The sequence below is a fragment of the Saimiri boliviensis genome, chromosome 17, assembly GCF_048565385.1.
Source record: "Saimiri boliviensis isolate mSaiBol1 chromosome 17, mSaiBol1.pri, whole genome shotgun sequence".
NCBI classification, from domain to species: domain Eukaryota; kingdom Metazoa; phylum Chordata; class Mammalia; order Primates; family Cebidae; genus Saimiri; species Saimiri boliviensis.
Genome location: NC_133465.1, coordinates 19779319 through 19794071, shown reverse-complemented (window position 1 = coordinate 19794071; position 14753 = coordinate 19779319). Strand labels below are relative to the sequence as shown.

The 14753-nt window shown below is 47.4% G+C and overlaps 1 protein-coding gene across 7 annotated transcripts in view; it reads right to left on the bottom strand.

Annotated features, from left to right (window-relative positions):
- Positions 1–513: 513 nt before the first annotated feature.
- Positions 514–14753, bottom strand: part of DHRS7B (dehydrogenase/reductase 7B) — a 70853-nt gene continuing 56613 nt past the window's right edge. For all 7 annotated transcript variants that reach the window (XM_010339951.3, XM_010339949.2, XM_074388320.1 and 4 more), the window contains 4 exons: positions 11577–11793; positions 10973–11065; positions 6036–6188; positions 514–3677 (listed from right to left, as the gene is read on the bottom strand). In XM_010339951.3, the coding sequence (XP_010338253.1) occupies positions 3472–3677; positions 6036–6188; positions 10973–11065; positions 11577–11793 (669 nt within the window). In that variant the 3' untranslated portion in view covers positions 514–3471. The remainder of the gene's footprint in view (positions 3678–6035; positions 6189–10972; positions 11066–11576; positions 11794–14753) is intronic.

Sequence of the window (14753 nt, the reverse complement as noted above, 5' to 3'; positions counted from 1 at the left end):
ACCAATTAAAAACTGCCTTTTCAGACCTCCCCAGCAGAATTTAAGGATGAAAGAGAAGGGGGCAAAACCCCTCTAAAGACAGAAAAGAGAAACTGGAACAGCAGCATCACTAACCCCGCTGGCAAACGTTCCTATTCAAACACTGGTTTGAAAATGGGAGCGCAATGAAGGTTGCTCAGGGCCATCAGCTGCACCTGGGCTGTGGCTGCGCTCCTTGCTTTGGAGCAAAGCACATGGGGCTCTCACCCACAGGAAGCCGCTTCAGCTGCTAAGTCGGGACAATTCTAAAGGCTCAGTAAGTCCCACATTATCCAAACCCTTGCTGTCTCCAGGAAGGGACACGGAACTCCAGGGACCCGAGGCGACCGTAGGAGCAGCATGGACATGAAAGAGCACAGCTGCCGGCCCTTTTGGTCCTCAGCCTCTGAGGGCAAGAGCATCTGTCTGGTGCTGGCGTAGGTCCCCTCTGGGACTTGCTAACCTCCTCAAGAACAGCGGGCCGCAGACTCTGGCTATGGCAAACAGCTTTATTTAGCAGGTTTTAATAATTGTTCACTTTGTGTTATAGTTTATATGGTAGAATATAAAGTTTTTCAAGGTAAGTTTTACAAAGTGAGCTGAGGATTTTAGAATGTTAAGTAAACAACCAGTAGTACTGAGATCCAGCTCGTCTCCAGCTGCTAACCACTTTAATTTGAGAGGAAATAAACTTTAGAAATGAACTTGACCTAACTCAGTAAGCCTCAACATGTATTTTTCATAAATTAGAAAGGTGGTAGCCGGGCATGGTGGCGCACACCTGTAATCCTAGCTACTCGGGAGGCTGAGGCAGGAAAATCACTTGAAGGTGAATCACAGGAGATGGCGGTTGCAGTGAGCTGAGATGGCGCCATTGCACTCCAGCCTGGGCCACAAGAGCGAAACTCCATCTCAAAAAAGAAAGGTAGAAGCAGGTGTTCGTTCTGGCTGCAATCTAACCAATTACAACTCACAGGTGGCATGTAGGTTGAGGAATCTTTAGTGCCAGCCCAAGCTCCATGCTTGCCAGCTGAGTCAGGTCACAGTGGCCCCAAAACCAACCACTTCAAGAACATATTTGACGTTCCCGTCTTCTGATGACGGAGTACATGGTTGCTAAACTTGCATTCCTTTGAGGGCAGTCTATCACATCAACCTCCAGTTGCTGACGACGTCATATAATGGAGAGGAAAGGACAGCACCTGGACACCACGTGCCTCTGAGTGTGGCAGCCAACAGCATCCAAGGAGAGACGTCCTCTCGTTTCCATCAGAGGGCGAGCGCCTTTCATGGCTGCCATTTCCTGGAAACCTGCTGTGCGCCTGGCACTTTCGTTCAACTTCAGACTCGGGCTGAGCTTTAGAAAGGTGCTGCTGCTGTCTCAGTACCAGCTGTTGCCTGGGTTTACTGTCTCCACTGTGAACACCAAGGAGACCCTTCTCTTCCATGGCAGAAGGGAGGTTGACAACTTACCTGGAAAATGAAGAACCACCCATCACTATGTCCACACTTTACCAAAGGCTCTGGGAACGTCCAGGAAATGTTATGAGCTGGGGCAGGTCACCAGATCTAGTCACCCATTTGTCCTCCTACTCCCAGGAAACCCAAAACCCTCTGGCACCCTAACCAAAGGCTGGCTGTGGCCATTTTTATCATCTGTTTAGGGCAGCTGTTTAAAATACAATCTCAACAAGGCCAGAGTTGGGACATGGTGCAAAATGTCAATATGATATGCTAGGAGATTTGTATTCCAATGTATTTCAATTTTCAGTTTTAGTAACAGGAAGTTTCTTCCTAAACATCAGAAATGAACTCGACCTACTCAGTGAGCTTCAACCCTGTATTTTTAATAAATCAGAAAGGCAGAAACAGGCATTCTTTCTGGCTATGATCCAGCTAGTTACAGCTAACAAATGGCTCACTTCCACCAGACCAGGGGCTGCTGTGGGATCTGCCCAGCTGGCCAGTTTGATGGTTTCACTGTTAGAGGACGCGCGGCCATGCAGGGTTCTCCTCTTCCTTTTGGCTGCTGTCTCTTTAGTAAGTTTACCTTCTGCTTCGAGTGGTGCCTGGCATCCTACAGGGATGTGGTGAGAGTTAAGAGAGAAATGGAAATTCCTTTTTTTTCTTTTTAAAGACAGAGTCTTGCTCTGTTGCCAGGCACCAGGCTGGAGTTCCGTGGCACAATCGCAGCTCACTGCAATCTCTCCTCCGGGGTTCAAGCGATTCTCCTGCCTCAGCCTCTCAAGTAGCTGGGATTACAGGTACACGCCACCACACCCAGCTAAGTTTTGTATTTTTTGGTAGAGACGGGGTTTCACCATGTTGCCCAGGATGATCTCGATCTCTTGACCTCGTGATCCACCTGCCTCGGCCTCCCAAAGTGCCGGGATTACAGGTGTGAGCCACTGCGCCCAGCCTAGAAATGGAAATTCTTATGAGGTGCTAAAGCCAGCATCCCTTAAGCCATCACATACTGGGCCACTTTTTGTGTTGGATATCACAGGGCCCTGGAAATGGGCATGACGACTGACTTCTTGAAACTACTGAGTTGCCAGGCGCGGTGGCTCACGCCTGTAATCCCAGCACTTTGGGAGGCTGAGGTGGGCGGATCACCTACGGTCAGGAGTTTGAGACCAGCCTGACCAATATGGTGAAACCCCATCTTTTTTTTTTTTTGAGACGGAGTTTCGCTCTTGTTACCCAGGCTGGAGTGCAATGACGCGGTCTCGGCTCACCGCAACCTCCACCTCCTGGGTTCAGGCAATTCTCCTGCCTCAGCCTCCTGAGTAGCTGGGATTATAGGCACGCACCACCGTGCCCAGCTAATTTTTTGTATTTTTAGTAGAGACGGGGTTTCACCATGTTGACCAGGTTGGTCTCGATCTCTCGACCTCGTGATCCACCCGCCTCGGCCTCCCAAAGTGCTGGGATGACAGGCGTGAGCCACCGCGCCCAGCCGAAACCCCATCTTAAAATACAACAACAACAACAAAAAAACTACTGAGTTTTCCCTTGGGTGCTGAAGGTGGTCTTTCTGCCAAAACAATGAGGTTTAAGTCAAATACGAAAACAGCTGGGTCAGGTGACGTCGCATCTTCTGATTCTAAGGTTGAACCAATTTGTAGGAGTTGGCAGGGCTGGAATTCACAGGACACAAGGTTCTAGTCCTTGAAGACGACAACTCTGACTATTTGAGACGTTTCTTTCTTATTTTTCTCGTTAAACTGCAGCTCCATATTTATTCCGAAGTGTTTCCCCTCACCCTGGAAGAAGCTTGTTGCCTTTTTTGGTTCTCCTCCTCTGCCAGCAGATCTGCACAGACGTGTTTCTCCAGTCCTTCCCGCTTGTGAGACAAATCTCCATTCAAGTCTTCACAAATGCAACTGTCCCTGTAGAGGAACCGAGCCTAGGAGTGTGTCTTCTCTGCCCTGGCTCTGGCTGGTCGGAGCACTAGACGTTCTTGGATTTCCGCTCCTTTCTGGCCCTGGAGGCCATGAGGCTGAAGAAGAGCCCAGGAGCCAGAGTTCGAAGATAAATGGCCAAGGAAGGCAGCACATCAGCCAGGATCACATCTTTCTTCTTCTTCCCCACAGCAGCGAGAACGTCCTGGGCAACTTCCACAGGGCTTCGGCCCTGGGCTGTGGTCTTGTCCGTAACTAAAATAAACAAAATAAAAGAAAACACAGTAACTTGGAAGCAGAGGTCCCTCTTGAGGATCTGAGCTGACGTCGGCCGTCAGGTCAGCCTGCTGCCTGTCCCAACACGAAGCTCTTCCCAGAGCCAGGAAGCCCGTGGTGTGCCACCATCCCTGATGATTCCGTGTTCCAGGGAAATGAGGAACCATTCTGTGGTTGGATATGGGTCAGTGGAGGAAGCGAGAGGTGGGTGGGATGTGGAAACAAGGTAGACTGATGACCCCAGTCAGGGCTTGGAACCAGAGCGAGTCTGTCTGCCCGGTGGTCCACAGCAAAGGCACAGGGTGAGCCCGGTGAGCCCCTCACTCCACTTCTGAAAAGCAGCCTCCTGACCTGGTGAGCGTGTGCCTGTTAGAACAACCAAAGACTAAGGGACGTTGTGCCACCTAATTTGTCTTGGGTAGCTTGGCTTCAGGGTGTCCAGACAAGGTGGTCAGGGACTGTATGACCCCCATATGCACAACAAGCTTGCCAAGAGCAGACAGATGCCCCTGTTCTCGATGTCAAGTATTAACTGGATGAGACACAGGAAGAAATCCTTAATTTGTTTTAGACGTTAGAAGGGACAGCTGGGAGAGATTAAGAGGAAGTGTTAGATTAACAACAACTGATGTTCCTTCTACCCTAGTAATTTGACAATTTTGCCAGCAAAGTAGGACCAGCTGACAGGCACCCAGGAGAGACCACTACCACAGACCACATAAAACCACCTTTTTTTTTTTTTTGAGATGGGGTCTCACCGTGTTGCCCAGGCTGGAGTGCAGTGGCACAAGCACAGCTCACTGCAGCCTCAACCTCCTGGGCTCAAGCAGTCCTCCTGCCTCAGCCTCCTGAATAGCTGGGACTATAAGCAGTGCCACCACAGTTGGCTAGTTTTCGTATTTTTTGATGAGGCAAGGTCTTGCAATATTGCCCAGACTGGTCTCAAACTCCTAGGCTGAAGTGATCCTCCTGACCTCAGCTCCCAAAGTTCTGGGATGACAGGTGTGAGCCACAGTGCCCAGCCATATGAAACCACTTTCAAGTTGTCCAGATTGCCTGAGCTCCCTCACCAGTGTCTGTTCTCATTGTGTTTTTGTTAATGCAGAAAAACAGGAAGTTTTGGATTACAGCTTATTTTTAAGTGCCACGGAGATCATTTTTAAAGTGGTATCTTTTATGTATCAACAGGTATAAAGCTGTACCAGGCCCCATGCCTCTGTACAGTTTCTATTGTGGGGAAAACAAGACTTTGTGAGAGAGCAGCTGCTGCCAGGACATGGAGAGCTTGGTTCAGGTCTGGCTGGGCTGGGTGCAGGAGCATAAGGCCCCGGGCGGACACCACAGCACAAACCCCAGGAGATCACATCAGGGAGGAGGACACGGCAGGACAGCACTGGAGGGTGTGCAGACCCTGTTCCAAGCACGGGAGGCAGCACCAGCTTCAAGGGCTCCGGTGCTCACAGCACACAGGTCTCTGCTTGACCTGAGCCTGCATGCTGGGGCCGGCTACTCAGCCCACGAGTGGTGACTGCAAGTCAGCTCGGCACTGTCTCCAAATGAGACAAGATGGAGGTGCTGAGACTGTCACCCTCAGCCTCACCCTGAAGCCTGGCCCTGATAATCAGTCATTTCTCAAGCTACGGGACGGAGGCAGACCATCAAACACCTTACACTTGCCATGAGGTCAATTCACTCAACCCTGATACTGATACTCCTTGGAACACGGGGTCTGTGAGAGGGTTAGTTGGAAGTCTGGTGGCATTTCGGCATGGCAAATTCCTTTTAGCCCTTGAGTCCTGCCCACAGAGGTCCTGTTCTGAATGCTGCAACGGTTCACACTAAGGGTGGGCCTTGGTGAGGTAAACGAAGCTAACTCACTAGTCCGTGTCTAAAACCAACACCTCTGTCAAGCTTTTCCCCTTTAAAAGTTCTGTTCCAGATGAATATGACCAAAGCATCACTGAGGTAAGAGCAGCATGTCTCACTGTGGCTGATCAACAGATTTTCTTTCTTTGAAACAAAGTCTTGTTCCATCACCCAGGCTGGAGTGCAGTGGCACAATCTCGGCTCAATGCAACCTCCGCCTCCTGGGTTCAAGCGATTTTCCTGTCTTGGCCTCCCGAATAGCTGGGAGTACTGGCCTGCACCACCATGCCCAGCTAATTTTTGTATTTTTAGTAGAGACAGGGTTTCACCATGTTGGTCAGTCTGGTCTCGAACTCCTGACCTCAAGATCTGCCCACCTCGGCCTCCCAAAGTACTGTGATTACAGGCATGAGCCACCGTGCCTGGCCAACTGACAGATTTTCAAAGGAGAAAAGAGAAACCAGGCCTCACCTCCATACCTGGATCCATCCGCGGTGATGGCATTTACGGAGAGGTTGGTGTGGATGTAGCCAGGGCTGATGACAGTCACCTCAATTTCATACTGTTCCATCTCAGCACGCAGACAGTCAAAGAACGCCTGGGTTGCGTGCTTGGAGGCTGCGTCTACACATGTGGATGGAGAGGCAGATGAGTGAGTGGGCGTGGTCTGGTGCCCAACTATTCACTACCATTCATGCTCTCTGTTTTTAAAACCTGTTTTTTTTTTGTTGTTGTTGTTGTTGTTGTTTTTTTTTGAGACGGAGTTTCGCTCTTGTTACCCAGGCTGGAGTGCAATGGCGCGATCTCGGCTCACCGCAACCTCCGCCTCCTGGGCTCAGGCAATTCTCCTGCCTCAGCCTCCTGAGTAGCTGGGATTACAGGCACGCACCACCATGCCCAGCTAATTTTTTGTATTTTTAGTAGAGACGGGGTTTCACCATGTTGACCAGGATGGTCTCGATCTCTTGACCTTGTGATCCGCCCGCCTCAGCCTCCCAAAGTGCTGGGATTACAGGCTTGAGCCACCGCGCCCGGCTCTGTTGTTGTTTTTTGAGACGGAGTTTCGCTCTTGTTACCCAGGCTGGAGTGCAATGGCGCGATCTCAGCTGACCGCAACCTCCGCCTCCTGGGTTCAGGCAATTCTCCTGCCTCAGCCTCCTGAGTAGCTGGGATTACAGGCAAGCACCACCATGCCCAGCTAATTTTTTGTATTTTTAGTAGAGACGGGGTTTCACCATGTTGACCAGGATGGTCTCGATCTCTTGACCTTGTGATCCACCCGCCTCGGCCTCCCAAAGTGCTGGGATTACAGGCTTGAGCCACCGCGCCCGGCTCTAAAACCTGGTTTTATTTGTGATCAGGTCTGGCTATGTTGCCTAGGCTGGACTCCAACTCCTGAGCTCAAGTGATCCTCCCGCCTCAGCTGGGACTGCAGGCATGGCCCACTGAGCCCAGCTCTAAAACCTAGTTTTATAATTTAAGATTATCATATTATAACAATGTTCATTTCCTGACTTGGAGAAGTGTACTGTGCCCTTGTTCTTAGGAAACACACTGAAACAGGAATAAAAGAGCATTATGTCTCCAGTTTCAAATGGTTCAGGAAAAATTATACACGATATACACACATAGTTTTATATATATTAAAACTGTATACATGCATATACACACAGAGAGAATATGGTAATGGAAATTAGGTAAAAGGTTAACAGGGAATCTGCATGAAGGGTACATGGAAGTTATTTGTGCTGTTCCTGCAACTTTTAGTCTGAAGTTATTCCGAGTTAAAAGTTAAAAAAAAAAAAAATGAATGCCTACTGGGTAAAACATTACAAAAGTCCTCCTAGCTTCCAAATTCAACTCCCAGAGATAATCAGTGCTAACAGTATCCCAGGATTTTTGTTTATGTTTTGTTTCTGGGCATGGTGGCTCACACCTGTAATCCCAGCACTTTGGGAGGCCGAGGTGGGTTGATCACGAGGTCAGGAGTTTGAGACCAACCTGACCAACATGATGAAACCCCGTCTCTACTAAAAACATAAAAATTAGCCAGGTGTGGTGGCAGGCACCTATAATCCCAGCTACTTAGGAGGCTGAGGCAGGAGAATTGCTTGAACCCAGGAGGCAGAGGTTGCAGTGAGCCGGGATCGTGCCTTTGCACTCCAGCCCCGGTGACAGAGTAAGACTGTCTCAAAATAATAATAATAATTATATTTTGTTTTTTCAGAGAAGGCATCTTCTCTGTCACCCAGGCTAGAGTGGAGCTATGATCATAGGATCATAGGTCGTTGCAGCCATGACCTCCTGGCCTCAAGCAATCCTCTCACCTCACCCTCCCAAAGTGCTGGGATTACAGGAGTAAGCTACCATGCCCAGTGATTTTTTTTTTTTTTTTAAGACAATCTTGCTCTGTCACCCAGGTGATCTCAGCTCATTGCAATCTGCGCTTCCTGGGTTTAAGCAATTCTTTTTCTCAGCCTCCTGAGTAGCTGGGATTATAGGTGCACATCACCACACCTGGCTTTTTTATTTTTTATTTTTAGTAGAGACAGGGTTTCACCATCTGGACCAGGCTGGTCTTGAACTCATGACCTCATGATCCACCTGCCTTGGCCTTCCAAAGTACTGGGATTACAGGCGTGAGCCACCGGGCCTGGCCAATTTATTTTTTTATATATCCTACATATATCCATGTGATTTTACACATTTTATATAAACCATATATATGTATATGTGTATATACGTGTGTGTGTGTGTGTAAATACAGAAATGAGCTCCTACCTATTCTATTGTTCCTGCAAGTAGCTTTCTTTACTTGGTGGCAGGTAGGACAGCTCCCATGCTCGCCCTGCCGACCTGCATGTAGCTCTGGCTGCCTAGTCCTCCCCGTGAGTTACCAGGTGACAGAAGGGGCCCCAGCAGTAGGCCTTCATGGGTGTATAGAATCCAAGCCTGCCCTTCTATATATCTCATTTTTACAAATATCCAGGCAGTGGCTTTTCATCTAGAAGAGCTATAGAGCTTACTCCACCTGCAAGAAACAGAGCTGTGTCTGCTCTGGCGCAAGGGCTTCACACCCCAGTAAAAGGTGCTCCGAATGGGAACACAGTGACCCTATAATGACATTCTGGGAAACATACCAGCATCTCCACAGTAAATCACAGTTTCCTCCAATTCAGATTTAGCCTTAGGAAAGAAGGGGCATCCGTCAGCTAAGGAAACAGGAAGGGAGAAAGCAAGGAAGTGTCGCAGCAAGTCACAGGAGGCAGTTCAGCAGTGTCTCTGAGCTTGCTGCAGTGCCTTGCTGGGCCTGCTCCATTGGCTTGGGGCACAGTTGCTGGGGCTGGATGAGTTGTCTGTGGGTGGATGGAGAGGACTGCTCCTATCAGCCATGATTCCAAAAGTACAGTCCAAGCTTGGGGACAGGAAAGAGTGGGTTATCCTGTAAGTCCCCAAAATAGACTGCTACACTCTGACACCTGGGTCTCCCCAGAGCTCTCAGACTGTCAGTTCTCAGCCAGGATGTGCTGACCTAACCGACTGCTCAGCCAGGCTGTGCTGACCTCGCCACCGTTCACATCACTCACCCTGCCAGTGTGAGGCCCCGTACTAAGCACACTGTGTGGATGATGTGATGTGGTCTTCGCTTTAGCAGTGTGAGAGAGAGAACGCTCTTCTCCCCATTTGTAGGTGAGAAGGCCATTACTTATCTGGGTTAACCAACTTGCCCAAGAGGCACTCCATATTTAGCCTGGTCATCATAAAGCTGAATATGGAGACCAACCATTGCATGCCTTACTGCAGTCAGTGGGCCAACTGGACAACAAAAATCAGTGGTATTATTATAAATCAAAGTAAAACTTGAAGATAACTTAGTATAAGGAACTTCAGCTAGGCGCAGTGACTCATGCCTGTAATCCCAACACTTTGGAAGGCTGAGGTGGGCAGATCACTTGAAGTCAGGAGTTTGAGACCAGCCTGGCCAACATGGTGAAACCTCATCTCTCCTGAAAATACAGAAGTTAGCTGGACATCGTGGTGCACATGTAAGCCCAGCTACTCAGGAGGCTGAGGCAGGAGAATTGCTTGAACCCGGAAGGCGGAGGTTGCAGTGAGCCAAGATTGCAGCACTGCACTCCAGCCTGGGAGACGAGAGCAAAACTCTGTCTCAAAAAACAAAAGAAAACTCTTATGTCCTTTACCCTGATTTACCTATTATTAACATTTTAACTCATTTGCTTTATCATTTCTGATTCCATATGTATTTTTCCTGAACCATTTGAGAAGCCTTAGATGGCTGTCCTTTCCAAAGTTGAAATAGAATATTAACAAACAGGGAAATAATGTATGTACAAGCATGTATGATGATTGTAAATCTCACTAATATGTAAGGAAACAGGATCAGAAGAGTTAAGTAATGTGTTGAAGAAAACAGAACCAGAACCAAAAGGTAGAGCTGGGATTCAGACCTTGGAAGAAATGATAAACTGTGTTACACTCCCAGTTCACAGCTGGCCCTGCCGTGTCACGGAACGGGATGCTGTGGCTGCCCTTGGAAAGTGCTACAGCAGCTCAGCTTTCCCTGCCTTTGCTGACCAGGCTGTGGCTGGGCCTAGCCCTTGGGTAGCGGAGAGGAGATGAGGCTGGCATAGGCAGTATTTCCTTTCAGGAGGTGATGCAAAGAAAGGACAGTATGTGTAATTACCTTAAAGCCCTTTTTATGGAAACCTTCTGAGTGCCCAGAGATAAAAATATTTGAGAATGTTTTATGTAGCACCACTGCTAATGGTCAAAGACTGAGGGGGAAAAAAATGCTCAAGTGTCTAGAAAAATGGCCAAATCAATTAATGTCACACTCATTCAATGAATTACTCTGTATCCACGTGAAAGGATGGTAAATCCATACATGCTGATGCAGAAAGATTCACTGTTAAGTGGGACTGACTAGCCACAAAGCAGTATGAATAATGCCAGCCCATTTTTGCTTATTTGAATTATACGTAGAAAAAAATGTGGAGGCATATGTCCCAAAGTGATGGCATGATTAGATCTGTGGGACAATCATAACAGTAAGAGTGGCTAGCCCACGCCTAGCGCTTAGTGCCTGGGGCAGCTCCACGCACCGCACTCACGAAGTCCTGCAAGCTGAGGCTGAGGCTGAGGCTGTCTCCATTTACACTTGAGGGCGGGGCACAGAGAAGTAGGGACACTTGCCCAAGGTTACAGAGGGGACAGAAAATGCAGCCGGGATTTGAACCCAGGCCTGTGGCTCTGGAGAACACGTTCTAAAGTGCCTTTGCACTCTGGATAGTTTATTTCTACAATGTCTAAATTCTGAATAGTAAATGTGTGATTTTTATAATCAGGAGAAAACAATAAAGCATTTTGTGGGAGACAGAAGAACTCACATGCTGATCGAAAAGGAATGCTGATCTTGCCCTGGATGCTGCTGACGGCGACAATGTGGCCTTGCCTCCTCTTGATCATGGACGGCAGGAGCGCTGAGGACAGAGGCAGGGGCTTAGACAAGTACCCGACTTCCAGTCATTAGTCAGAGCGAGGGAGAATGGTGAAAGCCCCTTCGGGTGGAGGACTATCTGGGAACTCCCAGCCTCCTATGCCCCGCAGAGTGCCAGCAGGCCAGCAGGAGGGAGGGGAGAGGCAAGGAAACAAGGACGGAGGTCACTGCAGGTGGGTAGCTCAGTTCCCTTTTCCTGCTGGAGCCTCTCCCCTGGACTGAAATCCGTGGTGGGACGTAACAATTTCCCACCTTGTAGGGCTTTGCGGGCACCATGAAAAAGACACGTAGGGAAGGCTGCACCAGTGAGGCTGTCACAAAGGAGAACATCTTGACTGGAAACTATAAAGCAGATACCAAAACTGTAACAGTAACACCCACTCCAGGGCAATAGAGAGGATGGAGACAGGGAATGTTTAGCCGAAAAGGATCCAAGTGAAGTAAAAGGAATGGCAACATATCACTTGTGACTGCTGGTTTCTCAAAACCGTTACCTTTCGTTAGAGCAACGGGGCCGAAGTAGTTTGTCTCCATGACCCTCTTGTCCACATCCACTGTGGTGTCCATGATGGTACCACGGTAGCTGATCCCAGCATTGTTGACAAGTATGTCCACACAGCCAAAGCACTGCAGGATCTCGGCTGCTGCTGCAACGATAGCCCCAGGGTCCGTGAGGTCGAAGGTCACCATGTAAGGCTTGTGTGTCTGCACCTGGTCAAATACAACAGACGGCAGATTCACTTTCTGAGTGACAGGCCGTCTGAGCTATGTACAGATGTTTGTAGCTACAGATCGCTAAGGCTCAAAGCAATAATGAACTTTATACTTTAAGGAACTAGAAAAAGAACAGCAAACTAAACCCAAAACCAGCAGAGGAAGGAAATATTATAATAAAGATTAGAACAGAGATAAACAAACAATATGGAAAAACAACAAAAATCAATGAAACCAAAAGCTAGTTCTCTGAAAGATCAACAAAATTGAGAAAGCATTAACTAGACTGACAAGGAAAAAACACAAATAACCAAAATCACAAATGAAGGTGGGACCACTGACTTTACAGAAATGACAAGAGATGATAAAAAAAGATTGTAAGAGATTATAAAAAAATGATTATAAAAGAATACTATGAACATTATTTGCCAAGAAGTTAGAAAAACCAGAATAAATGGATAAATTCCTTGAAAAACACAAATTACCTAAACTGACTCAAGAAGAGATATAATGTGGCCGGGCGCGGTGGCTCAAGCCTGTAATCCCAGCACTTTGGGAGGCCGAGGCGGGTGGATCACGAGGTCGAGAGATCGAGACCATCCTGGTCAACATGGTGAAACCCTGTCTCTACTAAAAATACAAAAAATTAGCTGGGCATGGTGGCACGTGCCTGTAATCCCAGCTACTCAGGAGGCTGAGGCAGGAGAATTGCCTGAACCCAGGAGGCGGAGGTTGCGGTGAACCGAGATCGCGCCATTGCACTCCAGCCTGGATAACAAGAGCAAAACTCCGTCTCAAAAAAAAAAAAAAAAAAAAAAAAAGAAGAGATATAAAATCTCAGGAGACTTGTAACGGATAAAGAGATTGGATCGGTAATCAAAAATCTTCCAGCAAAGAAAAGTCCAGGACTGGATGGCTTCACTGGTGAAGTCTGCCAAACATTTAAAGGAGAATTAACACCAGTCCTTCTGGTACTCTTCTAGAAAACAAGAAGGAGAAAACACTTCCTAATTCACTCTGAGGTCAGCATTACTTTGATACTAAAGCCAGATTAAAGATATCACAAGAAAATTATAGAGTAATATCTCTAGTGACTACAGTTGCAAAAATCTTCAACAAAATACCAGTAAATTGAATTTAACAGCATATTAAAAAAGTATTCACCATGACCAAGTGGGATCTATCCTAGGAATGCAAGCAAGGTTGATTCAACATAGGAAAATCAGTCATGGCCAGGTGCAGTTGCTCATGTCTATAATCCCCAGCACTTGGGGAGGCTGAGGGGGGAGGCTGAGGTGGGAGGCTCGCTTGAGCCCAGGAGTTCGAGGCCAGCCTTGGCAACATAGCAAGACCCTGTCTCTTTAAAAAGTAAAATTTTTTTTTTTTTGAGACAGAGTTTCGCTCTTGTTACCCAGGCTGGAGTGCAATGGCGCGATCTCGGCTCACCGCAACCTCCGCCTCCTGGGCTCAGGCAATTCTCCTGCCTCAGCTTCCTAAGTAGCTGGGATTACAGGCACGCGCCACCACGCCCAGCTAGTTTTTTGTATTTTTAGTAGAGACGGGGTTTCACCATGTTGACCAGGATGGTCTCGATCTCTTGACCTTGTGATCCACCCGCCTCGGCCTCCCAAAGTGCTGGGATTACAGGCTTGAGCCACCGTGCCCGGCTAAAAAGTAAATTAAAAAAAAAAGAAAATTGATCATTTTATTTGTTTGTTTTTTTTTTTTTTTTTTTTTTTTTTTGAGACGGAGTTTCGCTCTTGTTACCCAGGCTGGAGTGCAATGGCGCGATCTCGGCTCACCGCAACCTCCGCCTCCTGGGTTCAGGCAATTCTCCTGCCTCAGCCTCCTGAGTAACTGGGATTACAGGCACGCACCACCATGCCCAGCTAATTTTTTGTATTTTTAGTAGAGACGGGGTTTCACCATGTTGACCAGGATGGTCTCGATCTCTTGACCTCGTGATCCACCCGCCTCGGCCTCCCAAAGTGCTGGGATTACAGGCTTGAGCCACCGCGCCCGGCTCGAAAATTGATCATTTTAATACACCACATTAATAGAATGAAGAAAAAAAAAACCCACTTGATCATCTCAAGTAATGCAGAAAAGAGATCTGACAAAATCAAACACGCTTTCAAGGTAAACATACTCAATAAACTAGGAATAGACCAAAAATTCCTTAACACAGCAAAGGATGTTTATGAAAAACCCAGAGATAACATACTCAGTGGAAAAAGATGGAAAGGCTTCCTCTAAGATCAGGAACAATGCAAGGATGCCTGCGTTCACAGTGGCTACTCAACATTACACTGGAAGGGCTAACCAGAACAATTAGACAAGAAAAAAAGAGACCCAATTTGAAAAGGAAGGAAAAAGTAAAACTATCTCTGTTTGCAGATGACATGATTCTATATAGACGAAATTCCAACAAATCCACAAAAGCTAAAAAGAGTTAATCAACAAATTAAGCAAAGTGGCAGGGTACAAGAACAATATCCAAAAATCAGCTGTGTTTCCATACACAAACAATAATCATCTGAAAAGGAAATCAGGAAAGCTAATCCATTTACAATAGCAGTTAAAAAAAATTAAATATGCTAATGTTTGAATGTGTCTCCCAAAACCCATGTGTTAGAAACTGAATCCCCAATGCAATAGTATTGAGAGGTGGGAACTTCATGAATGGATTAATGTGTCATTGTGGGAGTGGCTCCCTTATCAAAGAATAAAATTCAACCCCTTTCCCTATCTCTCACCCATGTGATGCCTTCCTACATGTTATGACGTGGTAAGAAGGCCCCTGCCAGACACCAGACCCTCACCAGATGCTGGCCCCTCAAACTTGGATTTCTCAGCCTCCAGACTTTGATAAATAGATCTCGTTAATAATTACTCAGTCCTGGCACTCTGGAAGGCCAAAGTGGATAAATCAGTTGAGGCCTGGAGTTCAAGACCAG